Genomic DNA, 25,313 nt, shown 5'->3' on the forward strand with positions numbered 1-25,313 from the left:
GTTCATTTAAATTCTTATATATGCAGTAGATTGTACACCAATATCTAAGTATCAGTTACTAAAATACTTTGAATGTTTTTTAATTGAAAGGAAAGCTTTCTTACATGATAGAATTATAAAATGCTAATTGTGCCAGGCGGTGGTGGCGCACGCCTTTAATCCCAGCACTCGGGAGGCAGAGGCAGGCGGATCTTTGTGAGTTCGAGGCCAGCCTGGTCTACAGAGCAAGATCCAGGAAAGGCACAAAGCTACACAGAGAAACCCTGTCTCAAAAAAACAAAAAAAAAAATGCTAATTGCTATTTTTAAGCTATGTAGAAAAGTAGCCAGATAGTTATTACACACCCAAATATATTATAGCTCTATTTCTGTCACATAATCTTCATACATTGCTAATTAATAGAAATCAAATACAGTTCAGAAATTTTGCCATTTTGTGTGGCATAATTATAAGTGTCACTTCATAAAAATTTATTTCAGATTTGAGGGAGAATCTGCTCAGCTGCTAAAATTTCAAGGAAAATTCAATATGATTATATGGCTTTTGTGTATTTAAAAACATATGTCTTTCTTAGATTGAATCTTATTGGACTTACGAAGTATGTCATGGGAAACATATTCGACAGTACCATGAAGAAAAAGAAACTGGCCAAGTATGTTTTCTTTGAACTATAAAGCATAAAATAAGAAATTTCACAATGATATTGTACTTACTGTAATTTTTTTTAATGTAGAAAGTAAATATTCATGAATACTATCTTGGGAATATGCTGGCTAAGAATCTTCTGTCTGAAAAAGGTTAGTCTCTAAAACTGATGATAGTACTACTGGGTTTTGGTTTAACATTTAAGTTCTAATTGAAATTTAAGTCCAGGCATGGTGGTACAGAACTGTAAGCCTAGCATTTCACAGGTAGAAGCAGTAGGATCAGTGATTCAAGGCCATTCTTTTTACATAGCAAGGCCTACTTAGGCAACATGATACTGACTCAAAAAAAAGAAAAGGAAAAAGAAATTTTCCTGGATAATACCTTTTTTGCATTGTTATTACTGTTTATTTCTTTAATGTATGTGCGTGCACAGAGTCAGAGGCAAACTTCTGGGAATCAGTTCTCTCCTTTCACTATCCCAGGAATCAAACTTGGGTCTCTCATAGAAAGCCATTTTGGGAACACTAACTTTAAAAGTCAAGGGCAGGCCTGAGAAGAGGGCGTGTAAACACCTAGTACATAGGAGACCCTGGCACCATTACCCAGCAACTTTCACTCAAAAAAGCAGTAAGACAAAAATCTTGTTTCATCTTTAGAAAGAAGTTTAAGGTTCCAAAGCTGATTGAAAGCAGTCATTTGTGTCATATAGATGTGATTGTTCATGCTGTATGTTCACCTTTTTCTTGCATTGCTTCCACAGAACGAGAAGCAGAAGAAAAAGAGAAGTTAAATGAGGCAAGTGATGTATTAACTTATCATTCTTCATTGTTAGGTATGACTTTAGTGACAGAAGCTAGACATATATTCTTTGTATAATGCCTCAAGGAAATGAGTCAAATAAAATTCACAGTTTATGACAACTGGATTTTCTATGGAAGTTCCATTGCCAACTGAGCATGATGGCACACACCTTTAATTCCAGCATCAGAAAGCAAAAGCAGACAAATCTCTGTGAGCCTACTCTGCATACCTAGTTCTTGGCTATCCTGGGCTTTATACACAAGTGAGACCCTGTCTCAAAAATAGATAAATAATGTTGTAATCCTTTTACTTACTTTTTAAATAATACCTAAATAAACTGTCAGTTGAGACTGGTGACACAGGGCTGTCATCCCAGCTTCGTGGGAGACTAAGGCAGGAGAATCACAAGTTCAAGGTCTTCTTGGCCTAACTCCCTTCAACATGGTAGAAGGAGAGAACCAGCTCCTGAAAGTTGTTCTCTGACTTACACACACACATAGAGCTACATGTGCCCATGCATGCAGATACATAAAGGTAATGTCAAAAATAAATAACAAGGAAGAGTGAAGCTGCAGCCCAGTATCAGAACACTGTCTAGCATGTACAACACCTTAAGCTCAATCTCCACTACTAAAAGAATAATATCAATTGTGTGTCTGTGAAATGCTGATACCAATCCATCACTTCAATGCCTAGCTGTGGTGCTTTCTATGTAGCATTAGAAACAGTGGTAATAAGAACATTTTTATTGCTTGTGCCTCATCTCCTATAAATGTAACAGATAAACTGCATATGTAAATAACAAGCTACCTACCAATATGGGCTTTAAAAATAGAGGCTAAGTGTAGGAACTGTGTTTTATCTATGTGCAATGCAAAGCTGCCATGCATGTACATATTGTAGGTACTTCATATATGTCCATCAAATGATGGCTTAGAGTAATATTGTGTAAAAGGAACAATTCATGTACTTCAAAGAATGCTACAGCCTTAAAATTTGTAGAATCTAAATTATAAACAACATTCACTGTGAGTTTAGTGAAAAAAGAGCTAAGCAGCCCAATATAGTAAATTTTTTTGTTAGCGTAGTTTGTTTCTTCAGAACTATTGACAGTAACTCATATTAATCATGTGTTTGTACTGTTCACTTAAATGTACATAACTTAACATTTTAATTTTAGCATCAAATAATTTGTTCTGTATTACACTATCCCTAAATGCATACTTGCTCAAGAACATTAGGGTTGACTTAAAAGAAAGTACAGACAAAAAGGGAATAAAGAAAGAAAGAAAAAACAAAACAAAAAAAGTACAGACGTTTTCATCTTCTGTTTACAAATAAAATGTAGTTTTCTTTCAGAATAAATACTTACCTCATCCTCAAACCCACCTCAAATTTCTAATAAAAGGTCTGCCTACACTTTTTTTCTAAGATCCCCACTAAAAATATTGAAGGTCAGATGACACCCTACTATCCTGTGGGAATGGGAAATGGTACACCTTGTAGTCTGAAACAGAACCGACCCAGATCAAGCACTGTGATGTACATATGCCATCCTGAATCTAAGCATGAAATCCTTTCAGTAGCTGAAGTTACAACTTGTGAATATGAAGTTGTCATTTTGACACCACTCTTGTGCAATCATCCTAAATACAGGTAAGTTGTTCATTCAGTATTCTAAGCATACAGTACACATGGGCTTTAAAGCATTCATGTTTAGCCTTAATGCCTTTTTTTCCTATTGAATAGGTTCAGAGCCTCTCCTGTGAATGATATATTCTGCCAATCACTGCCAGGATCTCCATTTAAACCCCTCACACTAAGACAGTTGGAGCAGCAGGAAGAGATACTGAGGGTGCCATTTAGGAGAAATAAAGAGGTATGAGAGTTAACTAGTTATAGTTTATCAGTACTTCCTTTTCCATATTTCAGAACCTGTATCAATGTGTTATTTCTGTAGCATAATAATGGCAATTTATTTTATTCACTTTAAATTTTTAATTCTAATTATTTGATTAATTTCAATTCTTTTATTTAGACTTGTCAGAATTTTTTTTTTGGGGGGACACACCTTTTTTTTGTGATATATATTTTTTATTTTACAATATCATTCAGTTCTACATATCAGCCATGGGTTCCCCTATTCTCCCCCCTTCCACGCCCTCCCCTTACCCCCAGCCCACCCTCCATTCCCACCTCCTCCAGGACAAGTCCTCCCCCGAGGACTGTGATCAACTTGGTAGACTCAGTCCAGGGAGGTCCAGTCCCTTCCTCCCAGACTAAGCCAAGTGTCCCTGCATAAGTTCCAGGTTTCAGACAGCCAACTCATGCAATGAGCACAGGACTTGGTCTCACTGCCTAGATGCCTCCCAAACTGATCAAGCCAATCAACTGTCTCACCTATTCAGAGGGCCTGATCCAGCTGGGAGCCCCTCAGCCTTTGGTTCATAGTTCATGTGTTTCTATTCATTTGGCTATTTTTTTTTCAATAATTGAGTAAAACTGAAATTTATTATATGCCACAGTCATCCTAGGGACCTCCATGCTATATATATAGCCTCCATGGTTCTATGGGTTGTGGTCTGATTGTTCTTTATTTTATATCTAGAATCCACCAATGAGTGAGTACATACCATAACTGTCTTTCTGGCTTTGGGTTACCTCACTCAGGATGATTTTTTCTAGTTCCATCCATTTGCCTGCAAATTTCATGCTTTCATTGTTTTTCTCTGCTGAGTAGTACTCCATTGTGTATATGTACCACATTTTTTTCATCCGTTGTTCCGTTGATGGGCATCTAGGTTGTTTCCAGGTTCTGGCTATTACAAATAGTGCTGCTATGAACATAGCTGAGCATGTATCTTTATGGTATAAATCAGCATTCCTTGGGTAGATGCCCAAGAGTGGGATGGCTGGGTCTTGAGGTAGTTCGATTCCTAATTTTCTGAGAAACCGCCATACTGATTTCCACAGTGGTTGTACAAGTTTACATTCCCACCAACAGTGGAGGAGTGTTCCCTTTGCTCCACATCCTCTCCAACATTGGTTGTCATTGGTGTTTTTGATCGTAGCCATTCTGACAGGTGTAAGGTGGTATCTCAGAGTCGTTTTGATTTGCATTTCTCTGATGATTAAGGATGTTGAGCATTTCTTTAAATGTCTTTCAGCCATTTGTAGTTCTTGTTTTGTGAATTCTCTGTTTAGCTCTTTAGCCCATTTTTTAATTGGACTGTTCAGTGCTTTGATGTCTAGTTTCTTGAGTTCTTTATATATTGTGGAGATCAATCCTCTGTCACATGTGGGGTTGGTGAAGATCTTTTCCCAATCTGTTGGCTGTCTTTTTGTCTTATTGACTGTGTCTTTTGCCCTGCAAAAGCTTCTCAGTTTCGAGAGGTCCCATTTATTAATGGTTGTGCTCAGGGTCTGTGCTGTCGGTGTTTTATTTAGGAAATGGTCTCCGGTGCCAATGCGTTCAAGAGTGCTTCCTATTTTCTTTTCTATTAAGTTTAGTGTAACTGGATTTATGTTTAGGTCTTTGATCCACTTGGACTTGAGTTTTGTGCATGGTGACAGATATGGATCTATTTGTAATCTTTTACATATTGACATCCAGTTATGCCAGCACCATTTGTTGAAGATACTTTCTTTGTTCCATTGTATAGTTTTGGCTCCTTTGTCAAAAACCAGGTGTTCATATGTGCATGGATTAATGTCAGGGTCTTCAATTCGATTCCATTGGTCCGTATGTCAGTTTTTATACCAGTACCAAGCTGTTTTTATTACTATAGCTCTATAGTAGAGTTTGAGGTCCGGATGGTGATGCCTCCAAGGGTTGCTTTATCGTATAGGATTCTTTTAGCTATCCTGGGTCTTTTGTTTTTCCATATAAAGTTGAGTATTTTTCTTTCCAAGTCTGTGAAGAATTGTGTTGGGATTTTGATGGGGATTGCATTGAATCTGTAGATTGCTTTTGGTAAGATTGCCATTTTTACTATGTTAATCCTACCTATCCATGAGCATGGGAGATCCTTCCATTTTCTGATATCTTCTTCAATTTCTTTCTTTAGAGATTTAAAGTTCTTATCAAAAAGTTCCTTCACTTGTTTAGTTAGTGTTATCCCAAGGTATTTTATATTATTTGTGGCTATTGTAAAGGGTGATGTTTCTCTGACTTCTTTCTCAGCCCTTTTATCATTTGTGTATAGGAGGGCTACTGATTTTTTTGAGTTGATCTTGTATCCTGCCACTTTACTGAAGGAGTTTATCAACTGTAGAAGTTCCCTGGTAGAGTTTTTGGGTCACTTATGTATACTATCATATCATCTGCAAATAGTGAAAGTTTGACTTGTTCCTTGCCAATTTGTATCCCTTTAATCTCCTTTTGTTGTCTTATTCCTAGAGCTAGAACTTCTAGTACTATATTGAATAAATATGGGGAGAGTGGACAGCCTTGTCTTGTTCCTGAATTTAGTGGTATCACTTTGAGTTTCTCTCCATTTAATTTGATGTTTGCTGTTGGCTTGCTATAAATTGCTTTTATTATGTTTAGAAATGTTCCTTGTATTCCTAATCTTTCTAAGACCTTTATCATGAAGAGGTGTTGGATTTTGTCAAAGGCTTTTTCAGCATCTAAGGAGATGATCATGTGGTTTTTTTCTTTCAGTTTGTTTATATGGTGTATTACATTGACTGATTTCCGTATGTTGAACCATCCTTGCATCCCTGGGATGAATCCTACTTGGTCATGATGGATGATTGTTTTGATGTATTCTTGGATTCGGTTTGCCAATATTTTGTTGAGTATTTTTGCATCAATGTTCATGAGGGAGATTGGTCTGTAGTTCTCTTTCTTTGTTGCATCTTTGTGTGGTTTGGGTATCAGGGTAATTGTAGCCTCATAAAAAGAGTTTGGTAGTGTTCCTTCTGTTTCTATTGTGTGGAACACTTTGAAGAGGATTGGTATTAGTTCTTCTTTGAAAGTCTGGTAGAATTCTGCACTGAAACCATCTGGTCCTGGGCTTTTTTTGGTTGGGAGATTTTTGATGACTGTTTCTATTTCTTTAGGGGTTATTGGTCTATTTAAATGGTTTATCTGGTCTTGATTTAATTTTGGTATGTGGTATTTATCCAGAAAATTGTCCATTTCTTCCTGGTTTTCCATTTTTGTGGAGTACAGGTTTTTGAAGTATGATCTGATGATTCTCTGGATTTCCTCATTGTCTGTTGTTATGTCTCCCTTTTCATTTCTGATTTTGTGAATTTGGGTGCTCTCTCTTTGCCTTTTGGTTAATTTGGCTAGTGGTTTGTCTATCTTGTTGATTTTTTCAAAGAACCAACTCTTTGTTTCATTGATTTTTTGTATTGTTCTCTTGTTTTCTATTTCGTTGATTTCACCCCTCAATTTGATTATTTCCTGGCGTCTATTTCTCCTGGGTGAGTTTGTTTCTTTTTGTTCTAGAGCTTTCAGTTGTGCTGTTAATTCATTGGTATGGGATTGCTCCATCTTCTTTATGTGTGCATTTAGAGCTATGAATTTTCCTCTTAGCACTGCTTTCATAGTGTCCCATGAGTTTGGGTATGTTGTACTTTCATTTTCATTGAATTCTAGGAACTCTTTAATTTCTGTTTTTATTTCTTCCTTGACCCATTGATGTTTCAGGTGGGCATTATTCAGTTTCCATGAGTTTGTGGGTTTTCTATAATTTTTGTTGTTATTGAGTTCTAACTTTAAGGCATGGTGGTCTGATAAGATACAGGAGGTTATTCCAATTTTTTTGTATCTGTTGAGATTTGTTTTGTGTCCAAGCATGTGGTCAATTTTTGAGAAGGTTCCATGGGGTGCTGAGAAGAAGGTATATTCTTTTGTGTTAGGATGGAATATTCTGTAGATATCTATTAGGTCCATTTGAGTCATAACATCTGTTAGGTCCTTTATTTCTTTGTTAAGTTTCAGTCTGATAGATCTATCTTTTGGTGAGAGTGGTGTGTTAAAATCTCCCACTACTAATGTGTGGGGTTTGATGTGTGTTTTAAAATTAAGTAGTGTTTCTTTTATGAATGTGGGTGCTTTTGTATTTGGAGCATAAATGTTTAGCATCGAGACTTCATCTTGGTGGATTTTTCCTGTGATGAATATGTAATGTCCATCCTGGTCTCTTTTGATTGATTTTAGTTTGAAGTCTATTTTATTAGATATTAGGATAGCTACACCAGCTTGTTTCTTAGGTCCATTTGCTTGGAAAACCTTTTCCCAGCCCTTTACTCGGAGGTAGTGTCTGTCTTTGGAGTTAAGGTGTGTTTCTTGTATGCAGCATATGGATGGATCCTGTTTTCTTATCCATTCTGTTAGCCTGTGTCTTTTTATAGGTGAGTTGAGACCATTGATATTGATGGATATTAATGACCAGTGATTGTTAATTCCTGTTATTTTTTTGGTTGTGTTGTGTTGTCCTTCTGTGGTGTATGTTGGTGTAGGATTATCTATTGCTTGATTTTTCATGGATGTGTTTAGCTTCTTTGGGTTGAATTTTCCCTTCTAGTGCTTTCTGTAGGGCTGGGTTTGTGGACAGGTATTGATTAAATCTGGTTTTATCCTGGAATATTTTGTTTACTCCGCCTATGGTGATTGAGAGTTTTGCTGGGTATAATAGTCTGGGTTGGCATCCGTGGTCTCTTAGTGTCTGCAATGAGGTTTGTCCATGATCTTCTAGCTTTCATAGTTTCTATTGAGTAGTCTGGTGTTATTCTGATGGGTTTGCCTTTATATGTTACTTGGTCCTTTTCCTTTGCAGCTCTTAATATTTTTTCTTTATTCTGTGTGTTTAGTGTTTTGATTATTATGTGGCGAGGGGACTTTTTTTTTGGATCCAGCCTATTCGGTGTTCTGTAAGCTTCTTGTATCTTCATAGGTATTTCTTTCTTTAGGTTGGGAAAGTTTTCTTCTATGATTTTGTTGAATATATTTTCTGTGCCTTTGAGTTGGTATTCTTCTCCTTCTTCTATCCCTATTATTCTTAGGTTTGGTCTTTTCATGGTGTCCCAAATTTCCTGGACATTTTGTGTTAGGACTTTTTTGTCTTTATTGTTTTCTTTGGACTTGTCAGAATTTTTAACCTTCTCATACAATTACACAATTTCTAAGAATTTTATTTAGATTTATTTTATTTTAATGCACGTATGTGATTGTCTACATGTGTATACATCCACAATGTATATGCCTGGTACCTGTGGAGGCCAGAAGAGAGTCTGATCCCCTGGAGGGAGTTACAATTTGGAAAAAAAAAAAAAAGAGCAGCCCTAGCTCCAGCTCTTTGCGTTGTACACTTGGTCTGCTGCTCTCTTTTAACCGCCTGTGTGCTCCTCCTCTTTGATACACTGTCTTCCCTCTTCATCTGCCTGTTGGGCGTGACCACATACCTTTTTTTTTTTTTTTTCAATTATATCCCACTCATCTGTTTTTTCAGTTTTTTCAGAACCATTATCTTCCCCACTGCTTTTTTTAAATTTTTAGACAAGGTCTCTCTATAACCTTGGTTGTCTTGTCCTGGAATTCACTATGCTGGCCTTGAACTCAGAGATCCACATGCCTCTGCCTCCCAAGTGCAGGGATTAAAGTCATGTTTCACTACACCTGGTTGTCCCCATTTCTTTTAAAGTACTGTGCTTAGAGCAAGTGTAGTTCCTGCACAGTCTTTGTCCTCACAGTGTACAAAACAAACTATTCTCTATCCAATTCACCCCCCCCCAAAAAAAAAAAAAACCCTAAGTGTTGTTTTGTTTTTGTTTGTTTGTTTTTTGAGGCATGGTCGCACTTTGAAGCCTTGGGTAGCCTGAGAGTCACACACTCACACTCTCTCACTCCCCCTCCCTTACCCACCCCCACATGCAAATGCACACCTTTGCTTAATACCTACAAGATAACATCCAGAGCTCTTAGGTGTAGTTTCCCAGCATAAACATGCTTGATGATATCTTTAGGTTTAAATATTACAGCCCTACATATTTCCTCTGATGAGTCTTTTCTTCAAATCCTTATGCGTATGTGCACACAAATACAAAGCATATAACTAAGTCACAAATATATATACACACATCACAAATTTTTCATGTTTCATGGCTTGGTCAAGAGTGTTCTCTTGGTAAAGTCTTCACATTTCAATTCTTTGTCAAAAGTCAGTTCCATCTACCCCTTCTTTTATGAGTCTGTAGTTCTGGGTGCTAGAACTTTGGATCTACTCTAGTAAATTACAGATTCCTCCAGAGCAACAACCAGATCGAGCTACATTTGAGTAATTGTAACTGATGATCCTATTCATTCCCAACCAACTCCTTTTTACCCTGCTTGTTACATTATTTTAACCTTAATGACTTCTACAAAATTAAATGTAAGGATGCAAAGCTTAGTAATTATCAAAGTGCTTAACAAAAGGGAGACAAGAAGCAGACATAAAATCGAAATTTTCCCTATGTGCCAGAGAATTATCATACTTGTTACTTGGGGTGGAACTAACATTTGTCTTGACTTTTCTCTGTTGTCACAAAATCCACTTTCTTAAAACATTAAAATTAGCCAGGCGGTGGTGGCGCACGCCTTTAATCCCAGCACTCCGGAGGCGGAGGCAGGTGGATCTTTGTGAGTTTGAGGCCAGCCTGGGCTACCAAGTGAGTTCCAGGAAAGGCGCAAAGCTACACAGAGAAACCCTATCTCGAAAAACCAAAAAAAAAAAAAACCTTGAAATTAAGTGGAGGAAAAAATACTTTCATTTTTCCAAATTTTAAAGTAATAACAAGCTGTAACTGAAAAACATGTCATAAAAGCTCATAAACACATCTGGTTAATTTTAGGAAGAGTCGCCATCTGCAAAAGAAGAGAGATTTCCAGCCATCCACAAACCTATTGCTGTTGGCTCTCAGCCAATGCTCACTGTTGGAACAACCCATATATCCAAGCTGACAGATGACCAGCTCATAAAGGAGTTCCTTAGTGGCTCTTACTGCTTTCATGGGGTGAGAAAGTGAAACTGTAGTTTAAATATTTATCTTACAACCTTATGTGTGGCAGTTACCTAACCCATAGTATTGGAAGAACAGAACAAAAGTGTCTACAGAAAAATGGCTGGATTCTGCAATCTCCAGTGGACATTTTCTTTGTGTAGTCCCATCCCCCCATATCTCTACAGTCTAATCTGCACCCATTATATTCTCTCTACCCTTAAAAGCTTGACTTTTCCAAAGAACAATCAGACTGCAACCCACAGATTCAGGGAGGTTACCTAGCAGGAGGGACCCTAGGATGACTATAGCTTATAATAAGTTTTGGTTTTGCCCAATCACTGGGCAAGCTTTAGTGTAACATTTCACTGTTAGGATAAGACTTTGTACCCTATCAAGCTGATGAAAGAATATGCTGGATGTACTTTCAGGAAGGGAGGCTAAAATCTTTTTAGATTATGGATTAGCCTATAGAAAAAATGTCTGCTGTAAATCAAACAGTGAAGGGGAAGATGAATAGGAATCTCACTTACACAACTTAAGGAAGACATAGCTCTGAACAGATGAAGACAGGTTTCTTCTGTATCCCAGAATCTAATTAATATTTATATGTATAATTCAGCTACTATTTGGCTTGAAAGGGCTTATTGGGAAATGTTATCATTTTTACTATTTTATACAGAGAAAATATTTTCCAGTTTCAAATAACCTGGACTTTTGAATTATAACCTGTTTTTTTTTTTTTATGTTTAAAAAAAAAAAAGCTTGACTTTTCCTATGGCAGTCATATATGGTTTGGGTTGATCGTTAGAATAGACATCAGTGATTTATTTCTCACATTTTGGTTATGCAGCAGTCACAATTCAAACTTGAGCTAAGTTTAGAAGGTAATGTTTTGCTTCTGACTATTAAAACCATTGTAAATATACTCAAAGGTGAAAATTTTGTCTTATGTATTTTGTGAAAGAGTACAGCAGTTAATTCTTTTTATTTATTTTTTTTCCTTTTAGTGGATTTTTGTTGTTTGTTTTTTCTTTCTTCCCCTTTTTTTTGGAGACAAGGACTCGCATATAGCCCTGGATGGCCTGAAACTCACTGTGTAGACCAGGCGGTCATATTCTGTTTTTGTTATACTATTGATTTTAAAAATTATAAAAATTACATATATTTCCAACTGTCTTGTAGCATTGTTATATCAATCTCCCTTCTCTGTGAATAACTTTATCTGTTTCTTTACTTTAGGGTGTTGGTTGGTGGAAATATGAATTCTGCTATGGCAAACATGTACATCAATATCATGAGGTATAGAATAGCATTTATGTCATTCTACCACTGGATAGATCCAAGTTGCTTATTTGTTTTTCATTGCTAGAGCTCAAACCCAGGCCTCATGGGTTTGACATGGATATGTCAAGTGCTCTTAACATTGAACTACATCAGCAGCCTTGGATTAAAGGTTTTAAGGTCTATGACAGGCTGGTGATTTGGCTCAGCAGTTACGAGTGTACTACTCTTGTAGGGGTCTCAAGTTTGATTCCAGGCAACTCACAACAACCTGTAACTCTAACTCTAGGAAATCCAGTGCCTCCCAGATACCTCTACAGGTACTGTACTGAAGTGCACAACATACACATATAGACACGAGTTTTTAAAAATTGGAAAAAAGAATGGCATTAATATTACTTTTAATCATGAAATAATTTTAATATGGAAATACTAGCCGGAGTATTCCCAGTTTTTAGAAACTAGAAAACTTAGTATTAACTGATTCAGTCATCTTGTAGGAACATTGCTCATTAACTACCCATATTCTTAAATTACCATGAGCCTGGTAAATTAATAGGTTATTGTGTTCTAATTTGAGAAGTTACTCTTATAGTTTATCCTTAAGAAATGGATAAATAATAAGTGCATTGATTACAGAATCAATCAAACTTAATAAATATACCAAGTTCCTCAGATAATAGAAAATACCATTTCATCTTTTGTTTTTTTAATAGAGTCTCTAACCCAAGCAACTGTCAAACTCACTGTATAGGTACGGAAGACTTTGAAATTCTGATCCTCCTGCCTCTACCTCCTGAGTGCTAGGATTATATGTGTGCCCTGCAATGCCCCCACTTTTATAAGAAGATAGGGATCAAACTCAGGTCTCTACATTCTAGGCAAGCACTCTATGAAGTAAGCTATACAATAGTGTTTTAATAAGCATTTTAGATAGCTACAGATCCACCTGCCTCTGCCTCCTTAGCACTGGAATTAAAGGCAAGAGCCACCACCTTCCGGCTTTTTTCAGGGTTTTGTTGTTGTTGTTGTTGTTGTTGTTGTTGTTACTTAGTTTGAGTTGGGTTAGGTTGAAGGTTTTGATTTTTTTGTTTATTTGGGGTTTGTCTTGTTTGGGGTTTTGGTTTTGAGTTTTGGGGTTGGTTGAGATTTATTTTTTGGGTTTTTTGCTGTTGTTGCTTTCTTTTCTTTTGTTTGTTGTTGTTGTTTTGAGACTGGGTCTTAATAGCCCAGGTTGCAGGCATGTGCCACCATGCCAAGTATGCTTTTGCCAGTATGTTTATATTTAACAGTGTGCTTGGTTAGGTCAAAGTATACACACTGAAAAAAAATGCCTTCCAGAAAGTTGAACCATTGAACACTGCTATTAAAATGACTCTTTTCCCATGTACTTAACACACTCCTATATACTTTACTAAATTTAATTTGTCCAAGGTCACTTAGCCTGTAACTTTATGGTGGAAAGCTACTTTGGAAGATAATAACAACTAGCAAGCATAGTACTGACTATATGCCAAGTACTGACTACTTTGTACATATTAACTCATTTAATCCTAAGAATACCTTTTGTAAATCGGTCCTGTTATTTCAAGTTTCAGAAACAGAAACAGGGTTTAGTTCCTTGCCTAAAATCCCATAGGCAATAAATGATAAGGCTGGAATTCAAACCCAGGTAGGCTTGCTCCCTATGCAGCTTTCAAATCCCTGTCTGGAAATTAACAAACCTAGTTGCTGGTGGGGTGTGGGTGGAACATAATAGCTCTTTTCCATTAGGCAATAAAGTCTACTAGGGAAATGGCCCTGCATGTTTCACTGGCTACTGAGTAGGTTTTCTGTACTATTAATCAGAAGTATATTATTACCTAGCATGGTTATCTGGCATAAAATATGAAGAGCAACAAGGAATAAGGAAAGTAAAGGTGGAAGAGCTTACTTTTATATACAATACATAGTATTTTTTAAATAATAAAGGCAGAATCAAGAAAGGGATTCGGCACAGTCTTTATACAGAAATGTGTGTGCCATCAAATGAGTTATGGAGACTTAAACTTCAAAGTTCTTACATAAAAGTAGAGAGGTAAAGTAAAAATGAACTTTGGGGTAAGGCATCTTAGTCCATTTTATACTGCCATTAACAGAATACTACAAACTGGATAACTTAAATGAAACTAGATTTCACATTTCTAAAGGTTAAAAAGACATTCTTATCAAAGTGTCTGCCATCTGGTAAGGGCCTTCTTGCTGCTTCGTTTAATGACACAAACCAAGAGGAAGAATGACTGAGAGAGTTTGGGGGCTGTAGAGATGGTTTGGTAATTAAGAGTAATAACTGCTCTTCCAAAGGGTTCAATTCCCAGCACCACATAGTCACTATCTGTAACTTTAGGCCGAGGAAATCCAACATCTTGTTCTGATCACATGGGCACCAGACATGAATATGGTGCACATACATACATGTAGGCAAGGCACCCATACACATAAAATTAATGAATTAATTATTTTTTTAAGATAGAAAGGATAGGAGCATAAATGGAAATCCTCCTCTTAGAAGCTTCTGATACAGTACTCAAGACTTAAATATCCTCCATTAGGTTCTACTTGCCCACACTGTAATTCTAGGAACTAGGTTTACAACACATGTTTTGGGGGAAGATAGATTTACCGCACAACAAAGATTCAGTTCAGAATCACAGTAGTAGTGCTAGGACTGTAACTTGGTCATAAAGCTCTTTCCCAGTACGCACAATTCCTGGGTTTGATGCCCCTTTCATCTCAAAACAGCATACTAGTATGTATGTAATTGTATAAAATATCTATGATCAGTTAAATTTTTGGTTGGAGGTGGTGTGGTGCTGGCAGTGAAAGTATTTTTTTTTTTAAATTTATTTATTATGTATACAGTGCACATATCCCTGCAGGCCAGAAGAGGGCACCAGATCTCATTACAGATGGTTGTGAGCCACCATGTGGTTGCTGGGAATTGAACTCAGGACCTTTGGAAGAGCAAGCAGTGCTCTTAACCTCTGAGCCATCTCTCCAGCCCCGGCAGTGAAAGTATTAGAAAAGAATCCAAAGAGAAAGGGTCTGGCAAAATGGTTCAGCACATGAAAGAACTTGCTGTGTAAGTCTGACAACCTAAATTTGAGCCCCAGATCCTGAGGTGGAAAAAGAAGACCAGCTCCTAAGAGTTGTCCTCTGGCCTACCTCCACAGCACTGTCAGTGCATGTGTCTTCAGTTATGTATGTATCATGCACACATACAATGATAATAAATAATTTTTAAAAGAAGAATCTAAAGAAAAAGATCTCCAGGAAGGAACTAATACAACAGAAAGAGAGATAAGAAAGGGAAAAGATACTGAGTTACAAGTTACTGCATCTGGAACTAGGCTAACTGGAAATTACTTTATTCAGAGAAACAATAAATATCATTTAAATTTCTATTTCCTGAGTTTGACTGATATCATCGCATCATTATCCAGTGAATGGATAAAGATGGAGACTGGGGCTTATAGGAAGGTCTGTTTACTCATGTCAAATATGCATTACCACAAACACTGTCAGGCTCAAATACACAGTAGCTCATCTGGTGAAGGAACCTGATGTCTGGCCTGATACTCTGAGCATGCTCACTTACATAATACATGCCCACACATAGGAAAATAAATGTAATTTTAAAATTTTGTATTTTTCTACATACTAGGACAAAGATAATGGGAAAACTTCTGTGGTTGTGGGGACATGGAACCAAGAAGAGCATGTTGAATGGGCTAAGAAAAACACTGCTAGAGCTTATCATCTTCAAGACGATGGCACCCAGACAGTCAGGTAAAGACTGTTTGCCTTTAAAACTAATTAATAGGATTTTTAAAACTCAAAATATTGACAGATTAAAATTTTAAATATACAGAGCGGGGCATGATGCTGAATGCCTTTAATCCCAGCACTTGGGAGGCAGACGCAGGCAGATCTCTGAGTTTGAGGCCAGCCTGGTCTACAGAGCAAGTTCCAGGACAGCCAGGGCTATGTAGAGAGACCTTGTCTCCAAAAAAAACAAAAACAAACAAACAAACAAAAAAACCGCCAATCCACAGTCTTGGATTCAAGCAACCTAAGTTCGAATGATGCCTGGCTCTTCAGTAGTAATATAATACCCTGGGCAAATTACATCGTCTGTAAGCCTTGCTTGTCTAATAGTATATCCCTATAAGGTTATGAGGACATTTAAGTAAAATAACCTATCCTAGTAATAACATTCAATAAACTACCTGCTGCCTTTAACATTGATGGTGGTATGAAATTGGTGTGATGGGGCTGGAGAGATGGCTCAAAACCACATGGTGGCTCACAGCCATCTGATGCTCTCTTCAGGTGTGCAGATATACATGTAGACAAAATACCCAAATACATACATTTAAAAAAAATATTAAAAATTTAAAAAGAAAACCTTTAAGAGGGCTAGAGAGATGGCTCAGTGGTTAAGAGCACTGGCTATACTTCAGAGGTCCTGAGTTCAATTACCAGCAACCACATGGAGGCTCACAACCATCTATAGTGGGATCTGATGCCTCTTTGGGCATTAAGGTGTACATATATAAGGTGCACTCATATACATAAGATGAATAAATAAATCTTTTTTTAAAATGTTTAGAAAAAATAAAGATTGCCAGTGATGTTAGTGACAATGATTCCATTCTTTTGTTATTGTTTTTGTTCCTTTTTTTTAAAGATTTGTTTTTATTTTGTGTGTATGAGTGTGTGCCTGCATGTATGTGTATGTGCACCATTTGCATGCCTATTGCCCACAAAGGCCAGAAGAGGGTGTCAGATTCCTTGGAACTGGAGTCACAGACATTTGTAAGCTGCCACATGGATACTGGGAATTGAACCTGGGTCCTCTGGGAGGACAGTGAATGCTTTTAACCACTGAGCCATTTCTCCAGCCCCAGATTTTTTCTTTTATATAGTGATGGAGATTGAGCCCAGAGCTTCATGATTAATCATCATCTATGCTAGGCAAGTGCCTAATGCTGAGCTACCTCCCCACTTTCAATAATTATTTGATTCGATTAGAATTGGGGTCTTCTAAAGTATTTGTGTTTGTTAAGTTTATAATATGTTAAATATACTTTATTTTTCCTTGTTACTTAGTTTTTGTGAGGTAGTGTTCACATACCTTTTGTACTATGTGGATATATTTTATTATTACCAGAAGTAAGTTAATCTTACTTCCCACAAATAATTAACTATGCTTCAGCTTTTCTTGTAGTCTTTTATACAGTGAATTTAAAAGATTAATTTTTTTTAATTTTTTTTTAATTATATATATAGTATTCTGCCTCCATGTATGTGTGAAGGCCCGAAGAGGGCATCAGATCTCATTACAGATGGTTGTGAGCCACCATGTGGTTGCTGGGAATTAAACTCAGGACCTCTGGAAGAGCAGCCAGTGCTCTTAACCTCTGAGCCATCTCTCCAGCCCAAGATTAATTCTTGTTAATTCTCAAATGTTAACTTTTGTTTCTTCCTGAAGCAGATAGTATTGAGAAATCACTTTCAAAATATGCTGACTTTTCAGACTGACCGGAATCAAAGTTAGGAAAATTAGAATAGAGATATTAAAGTGTTCAGTGTACTAGACAGATTATTTTAGGCCTATGTTGCCTACAAAATTAGCTTTTAGTATCCAGTGCTCAACATTGAAGCCTAGAAGACTGACTAGAAAACATAAAGCTTTTTGGGGGGATATTGCTCACTTTGAAAGTTATTCTTTGGCAGAGGCTTGCCTTTTGTCCCACATACATAATAATGTTTAATGGGATTAGGTTGATGGAAAAGAGAAAGGAAGAATTGTTTCACTAAATAAACAATATACTGGGCTGAGGAAGTGGGTAACTTTTAAAACTGCAGCTTTTATTACTATGTTTTGTTTGGTTGGTTTTTTTTGGGTTTTTTTTTTTTTTTGGTTTTTCGAGACAGGGTTTCTCTGTGTAGCTTTGCGCCTTTTCCTGGAACTCACTTGGTAGCCCAGGCTGGCCTCGAACTCACAGAGATCCGCCTGCCTCTGCCTCCTGAATGCTGGGATTAAAGGCGTGTGCCACCACCGCCCGGCTTTTTTTTTTTTTGGTTTTGGTTTTGGTTTTTTAGTTTGTTGTTGTTGTTGTTGTTGGTTGGTTGAGATAAAATCTTGCTGTTAGCATTACTGGCCCCAAGCTCACAGCAATCCTGCACCCTTATCCTTCCAAGGGCTAGTATTAGAGGTATTTTATCCACCACACCAAGCTCAAAACCTTGAGTCTGACCTATCTGTAATATGGATAACACTAAGAAAAATAGTGCAAAGTTTCCTTAATTAATATTTTCCTTATAGAATCTGAGTATGATATAACCTTCTCACCTACCCATTATAGTTATTCTAATTAGACTGTAATAAAGTTTGTATGTTTCTCCAACTCAGGATGGTGTCACATTTTTATGGAAATGGGGATATTTGCGATATAACTGACAAACCCAGACAGGTGACTGTAAAGCTAAAGTAAGTTGAATCCTTTTGCCTACTTTTTATTGACAAAGTTTTACATAAGATGTACTAACTAAATAATTATAAAACTATGTTGTTGATGTTAAATTATACCAGGTCCATTTAAAGATTGTCATAGCTTAATAACAAAAATAATTCTATTTTTATGACATAGGCAATACCTTAAAGTACTCTGTATTTTAGGTGTAAAGAATCAGATTCTCCTCATGCTGTTACTGTGTATATGCTCGAGCCTCACTCCTGCCAATATATTCTTGGGGTAAGTAAAATGAAAATAATCAAGAGTTCACTTAGAGGCTAAGTGGTAGAGCTCTCATCTAGAGTGCGGGAAGTCCTGGATTCAATCCCAGTGCCACCAAGTGAAAAGAATTAAATTTTGAAATTATTTGAATTTTTTTGTCTTAAATCTACAAAGGGCATTCTAAGATTTAATAGATATATTTTTCTTTTGAGGTATTATTTACATAAATTGCACAAAGGCCTACTCAGTTGGTAGAATGTTTGCCTAGCATGCATGAAGCCCTGGGTTCAATTCCTAGCACCACACCACATAAAACCAACCAGACATGAAGGTATATACATCTGTAATCCCAGCACTTAAGAGATGGAGGCAGGAGGATAAATTGTTCATATCATCTTCAACTACTCAAGGAGGTCATGGCCAGCCTAGCACACATGAGAGCATGTCTCAAAGCACAGATCTTAAATGCTGAGTTTGATGATACTTAACCATTTTAAATAGTCTTGTAAATATCAACTGGAGGTCTGTCACAGCAGGAAATTCTCTCATACCCCATCAGCAAAAGATACCTCTTTCTGGTTTCTGATACTATAGATTACATATGCTTCATTTGGGATTCTACATGAATGTCGTTCCCTTGTATGCCTGGCTTTTCACACTCAGTTGTGATACAATTAATTAATTATTAAGTTATATGTATCAGTACTTCATTATCTTTGTGTTGCCAGATCATATTCTTTTCTGTAACTCTACTACATGTGCTTAATCATTTTTCTGCAGAGGGACATTTGATTTGTTTTTCTTTTTGGTTTTTTGTTTTGTTTTGTTTTTTTGTTATGATGAATAAGTCTGCTATGAACTGTTTTCACAAGTCTTTCTGTGCTTATATGTTTTCATTCATTATGGGTAAATACCTGTGAGTGGAATTTCTAAGTCATGGGTAGAGATACATTCTACAAAATGATTCACCAAAATGCTACTGCCATTTTAATCTACCAACAGTGCCTGAGAGTCCAGTTACTCCATCTCCCCACTAGCTTTATTTTCAGTCTTCTTTGTTAGTCATTTTAGTGGGTTTTGTTTGCATTCCTTATACAAATACTGAAGACATGTTTGTGTCATCATTGGCCCTCATATGCTTTTGTGAAGCCTTTCATCTAACCAGACTTTAATACAGAACAGTTCTTAAAATAGTTAAGAGGACTTTTATTTAGTACTGTTTTTATCAGTACCAAGACTTACAGGGAAGAACATTTGATCAAAATACATTGTATGCATGTATGAAATTCAAGATAAATAAATAAAACTATTGCAGTAGCAGAAACAGGTAAAGCTCAGCTCTGAATACAGAAGAGACAGCTCAGGATCAATAGCCAACAGGCCAAATGAGAGGAGTTATTAAGTAGAATATCACAAAGAGACATCAAGAGTCTGGGCTTCTTATTAAAGCAGCCAAAGTGATCAGATACTGAGTGTGGATGTTCTCTCTTGGTACAAATGGACTAGGCAGGCCAGAGACAAGGCCCAAGACATAATTGAACAGAGGCTCAAAGGAGCCTGACTGCTGGTGAAGGAATAGAATCTCTGTCAGTCTCTTACCCATTTTTTGCTGTTGTTACTTATCTTCTGATTGCTTGATTCTAGGAATTCAAAAATAGTCTAGATACAAGCTCTTTGTACACACTTTTTCATACTCTGTGGTGGCTTCACCTTTTTAAATGTCTTCTAATAAGCAAAACCATATTATTCCATTATGTTCAGTTTTTTTGGTTTTCTTTTTTCTTTTATGGGTACTGCTTTTTTGTGTCCTAAGAAGTTTTTGCTACCTCAGAGTCATGGAAACACCCTCTAATTTTTTTATCTAAAGACTCTATAATACTAACTTTTTTTTAATTTATTGAATATACAGTGTTCTGCTTGCATGTATGCCTGCAGGCCAGAAGAGGGCATCAGATCTCATTATAGATGGTTGAAAGCCCCCATATGGTTGCTGGGAATTGAACTCAGGACCTCTGGAAGAGCAGCCAGTGCTCTTAACCTCTGAGCCATCTCTCCAGCTCTATAATACTAACTTTGATTATGTTCTAAGTGTGCCTTTTTCTTTTCTTATCCTCTATGAATTAAACATAGCTTCTAGGCTTTTTGGTTCATATAAATTTTAGAAAAAATTTGGCCATTATCTCCTCAAAGATTTTTTTTTTTTTTTTTTTTTTTTTGCCCTATTTCTTTTTTTCCTGTTTCTGAAATTCTTTTTGGTTTTTTGAGACAGGGTTTCTATGTGTTGCCCTGTCCGTCCCAGAACTAGCTCTGAAGACAAGGCTGGCTTCAAACTCACAAAGATATATCTCGTTCTGCCTCCTGAGTGCTAGGATTAAAGGCATGCACCACTACCACCCGGCCTGAAATTCTTATTAAACATATTAATTTGAAATTCTTTCAAAATCTCAGAAACTTCCTTTTATTCCCACTTCCACCCCCTCCCTGCACCATATTTAAGTGCAGGTCATTTCTGTTAACCTTCACCATGTCCAGTTAATGCTGAGTTCATCTGTGGTACATTTTTCATTTTTTACTATTTGCACTGGATTCTTATGATTTCTTTTTCTCTACTTAAATTCTCTCTTGTCACATGTTGTCTACTGTTTTTCCTGGTATGTGTTTGGTTTTTTTGTTTTGTTGTTTGTTTTTTCACAGTTATGACAGCTTACTCATCTGTAAGTTAGTGTTTAGTTTGCCTTTCAAATAGAACTGGTTATTTTGCCACAGTGTTTTACTGTTCTAGTTATGTAAGCTCCTCACATATTCCCATCCTTTGTACCTCGTTTCTGTTGCCATATTTACTTTGAGATAAAAATGTTTTCTCTACCTATCTCATATTTTATATGAATGACTAAAAATAGTGTTTCTGTAATCTTGATTAATGATCATGAAACCTGCCTGTAATGCAGTACTAAGGATTGCCAAGTGTTCAAGGCTGGCATGGCCCTATCTCAAAAAAAAAAAAAGAGGGGCCTAATTTGTAGGGAAAATGTTGGGTGGTTTATCTAAATCAAGAACCTGTACAGTTAGCAAAATATTCATTGAGGAAAAGATACTGTTAGTTTCTAATGTCATTGCTGTTTTTCTTCAGGTTGAATCTCCAGTAATCTGTAAAATCCTAGATACAGCTGATGAAAATGGACTTCTTTCTCTCCCCAACTAAAGTATATTAAAATTGAAGGAAAGAAAGATGATTGAAAGTCATCACTTCCTCCCAACCATGTCGCATTGTAGAGTCTCACCGTTGGACCCTGTCTACGGTATCACAAGAAAGGACTGGCAATACAATGTGAAATCCATGTGTATATAGAGGTTACTGATAAACATGTAAGGCAGATGCTTGTCTCACTTCATTTATTTTGGTGTTATATGAACTGATTTCATTTTGACTTTGCTTGGATAATGTGATTTCAAAATCTGATTCAAGCAGTTTAGAGTCCAGCCTGTTCAAATGTCATAATCTTGTACTTGTTGAAGTACTTTTAAATAATATACTTATTGTGTAAATTACAGCATATATAATGAGCTAATGAAGTAAAGATAATGAAGAGAAAAGTTGCTAGGAGAGTGTTTAAATAAGAGGCCATGTAAAATATGTAAAATTCTAGTGCCTGAAATCCTTTCAGCAAATTTTTCTGTGGCCGCTGCTCTGTGTCAGGCACTAAACTAGAAGTAGAAACAGAGAAACAGAGTAGAGCCTCACAGATGACCTGTCACCACTGTTATCTCAAGAAACTCTTTTTTTATGGCAGGTTGCTCCTCTTCCTGAACTTTTATGATTCTTTCTTCTCATAAGTCAGTTTATTACCAGTGTATATGTGTAGTGCCAACGGTTGGTGTCTTCCCTAAATTAGAATGGTTCATTCTAAAACTCACTGTGCTGGCTCTCTGTTGTACCTTCCTGCTGTATATTATAAATCTTAGTTCTGGACAGTTTTACAGCACAGTATTTATTTCAAAGAGAATAAAATGTTCATAAGCAGTCTTTTCATGTAATCAGTGACAGATTATTTAGTTCCTTTATTTTCTCCTTTATCCTTTTGCATATATTTTGTACATACTATCTGAACAAGGACAGAAAAGTAGCCATAAGGGGCTGGGGCTGGGAGGAAGAAGGGGAAGCTCAGAGATAGAGCACATTAGCATGTTTGAGGCTTTGGGTTCAATCTCTAGCACCAAAAATAGTGTTGGGTGTTGGGGTTCATGCCTTTGTTCCCAGCACTAAATGCAGAGGGATCAAAAAGTTCAAGGCTAGCCTGGCCTACCTAGCTAGTTCTGCACCAACCACGGCTACAAAGGGAAAACCTAATTTTAAAAGTCAAAACAAAAAGAAAAAGTGGCCAGAATACTCCTGAAAAACAATACTTCTGATAAAAGCTATATTAAGAAAGGGTTTGTGGCCAGGCCTAGTAGCGTATATTTTGTAATCCCAACACTTAGGAGGTGGACAGAGGAAAATCAGAAGTTCGGGGTCATCCTCTGTTACAAAGTGAGTTTGAAGGCAACCTGGGCTGCAGGAGACCTTGTCTCAGAAATAAGTAAATAAATTCCTTAATGGCCAGTGGGAGTTTAGTGCTAAAGCATTTGCCAACTGTATATAAGACCCTAAGTCCATTCAGTCTAGAACAGTCATTCTCAACCTTTGGTTTATGATGCCTTTGGGGGTTGAATAAGGCCTTCATAGGGGTCATCTAAGACCGTCAGAAAACAGATACTTATATTACAATTCCTAACAGTAGCAAAATTACAGTTATGAAGTAGCAACAAAAATAATTTTATGGTTGGATGGAATGAGTCTTTTTCTGTCCCACCAGCCAGCTCCCACATAATGACATGGAGACTTAATTATGAAAACTTGGCCAATAGCTTAGGCTTGTTCCTAATTAGGTCTTATAACTTAAATTAACCCATTTAGATTAGTCTATGTTCTATCACATGGTGTTATTTCTCCTCCATCTTGCAACTTCTGTTTCTACTCCGTTTCTCCTGATGACTGTTGTGTGCCTAGATTCCTCCTCCTCTTCCTTTCTCTCCCCAGACATCTCACCTGTACCTCCTGCCTAGCTGTTGGTTGTTCAGCTTTTTATTACAACAACCACAGCAATACATTTTTCACAGTGTACAAATATCCCACAGTTGGGGTTCACCACATCATGAACTGCATTAAAGGGTCACAGCATTAGGAAGGTTGAAAACCACTGCTCTAGGAGGAAAACAAATTTGTGGCTGGGGACTGGAGGTGCAGCTCATTGGTACACTGCCTAGCATGCAAAAGATCCTGGATACTATCTCTAGCACAGCACAAGAAAAGAAAGAAAGGTAAATGGCTAGACATAGTAACATAGTGGCTTAACCTCAGCACTTAGAAGACTGAGGCAAAAGGAGTGCCTAGGTTCACACGCTCTCTAGTTTATTATGAATGAGATTGGGTGGGGGGGGCAGGAATTCAGCTGTTCCTACATAGAATGCCCTAGGTAACCAAAAAATACATGGATATTTTTATTCTACACCAACCAAATTCAGCACCTTTGTGTATCCTACAATTCATTTTTTTAGTTCTTACACTTACCTACTTAGACTTAGCATCAAACACTACCAGTAAAAGGATTGAACCTCACCAGGCTGCCCCCGCATCAAATGCCAGTTGCAAGTACTGGTTTCTAATTTTATTTATTTTTATTTATATGTATGTGGACCTTTTGGGCTGTATGTGTACCACATGTGTGCAGTACCCATGGAGGCCAGCAGATGACACTGAGTACTCTGGAACTGGAGACACAGACAGTTGTGAGCCACCTGATGTAGATGCTAGAAACTGAACTCAGGTCCTCTAAAAGAACAGTAAGTGTTCTTAACCACTGAGCCATCTCTCTAGTCTCTGGATTCTAATGCCTTCAATCAGCCAACTCATAAAGTCTCAAAACTGACTCCTTGGTCTCAAAAGTTTGCTAGAATGGCTCACAAAACTCTGATAAATACTTGGTTTACCAGTTACAAGGAGATAGTATTGATACAGTCAAATGAAAGAGATAAAAATAAGGCAAGAAGCTGGGGTAGGTTTCAGCTTCCACACCCTCTCTGTGATGCCTCAGTCTCAAAAGTATATATGGTATCACTGCAGGGGGGAGGGGGGGGCTAGCCTCTAGCAGTGCAGGGCTCAAAGGGAGGCCACAGAGTCAGTATATACAATGACTTTTTTTATCTGAAGGAGCTAGGAAAAAAGACACACTCTTGATAGTTTCCTTCAGACCTTTTCTTTAGTATTCTTTTGCATTCTCTATTCTTTATTTTCCTAGTGATTTCCTTCTCTCATTATTAATGTTTCCCTTCTAACTCTATCTTTAATCTTGATGTTTTCCTTCTAACTCATTTTAACTCGATCTTTATTCTTTCCCTTACAGCTTATATATCCCAGCAAATCTTTCAGGCAATGTACAAATTACAATGTGGTTACATTCTGTTTTTCAAGTGAATGATTACAATGAATACAAGTAAAAAACAACTTGTTTTTTACTTACATGATTAAACATTTATTACACATGAAAAATAGATTATCCCAAGAACCCCACGTACATTCATACTCAAGCAACTTGTTATAGATTAACTGTGGAAGCAAGCAAAATATTCTTTTACTTTTTTGCTGCATTTTGTGATTACAAAGAAAGGACCAATCATTGTATTACTTACCTTGAAAGGTAATGTTTTTGTTTGGTTGGTTGGTTTTTGGTTTTGGCTTTTTGTTTGGTTTGGTTTTTGTTTTTCATGTCC

At 36.9% G+C, this 25,313-nt stretch overlaps 1 protein-coding gene across 3 annotated transcripts in view; it reads left to right on the forward strand.

Annotated features, from left to right (window-relative positions):
- Window positions 1-22,541, forward strand: part of Erlec1 (endoplasmic reticulum lectin 1) — a 32,223-nt gene extending 9,682 nt beyond the window's left edge. For 2 of the 3 annotated variants that reach the window (XM_028860880.2, XM_028860881.2), the window contains exons 4-14: window positions 575-652; window positions 734-797; window positions 1,409-1,443; window positions 2,882-3,105; window positions 3,199-3,328; window positions 10,294-10,455; window positions 11,683-11,742; window positions 15,428-15,552; window positions 18,182-18,259; window positions 18,449-18,524; window positions 21,637-22,541. In XM_028860880.2, the coding sequence (XP_028716713.1) occupies window positions 575-652; window positions 734-797; window positions 1,409-1,443; window positions 2,882-3,105; window positions 3,199-3,328; window positions 10,294-10,455; window positions 11,683-11,742; window positions 15,428-15,552; window positions 18,182-18,259; window positions 18,449-18,524; window positions 21,637-21,708 (1,104 nt within the window). In that variant the 3' untranslated portion in view covers window positions 21,709-22,541. The remainder of the gene's footprint in view (window positions 1-574; window positions 653-733; window positions 798-1,408; window positions 1,444-2,881; window positions 3,106-3,198; window positions 3,329-10,293; window positions 10,456-11,682; window positions 11,743-15,427; window positions 15,553-18,181; window positions 18,260-18,448; window positions 18,525-21,636) is intronic. The other variant, XM_037208898.1, reaches the window with a different exon arrangement.
- The last annotated feature ends 2,772 nt before the right edge of the window (window positions 22,542-25,313 follow it).

The sequence above is a fragment of the Peromyscus leucopus genome, chromosome 10 (assembly GCF_004664715.2).
Source record: "Peromyscus leucopus breed LL Stock chromosome 10, UCI_PerLeu_2.1, whole genome shotgun sequence".
NCBI lineage: Eukaryota > Metazoa > Chordata > Mammalia > Rodentia > Cricetidae > Peromyscus > Peromyscus leucopus.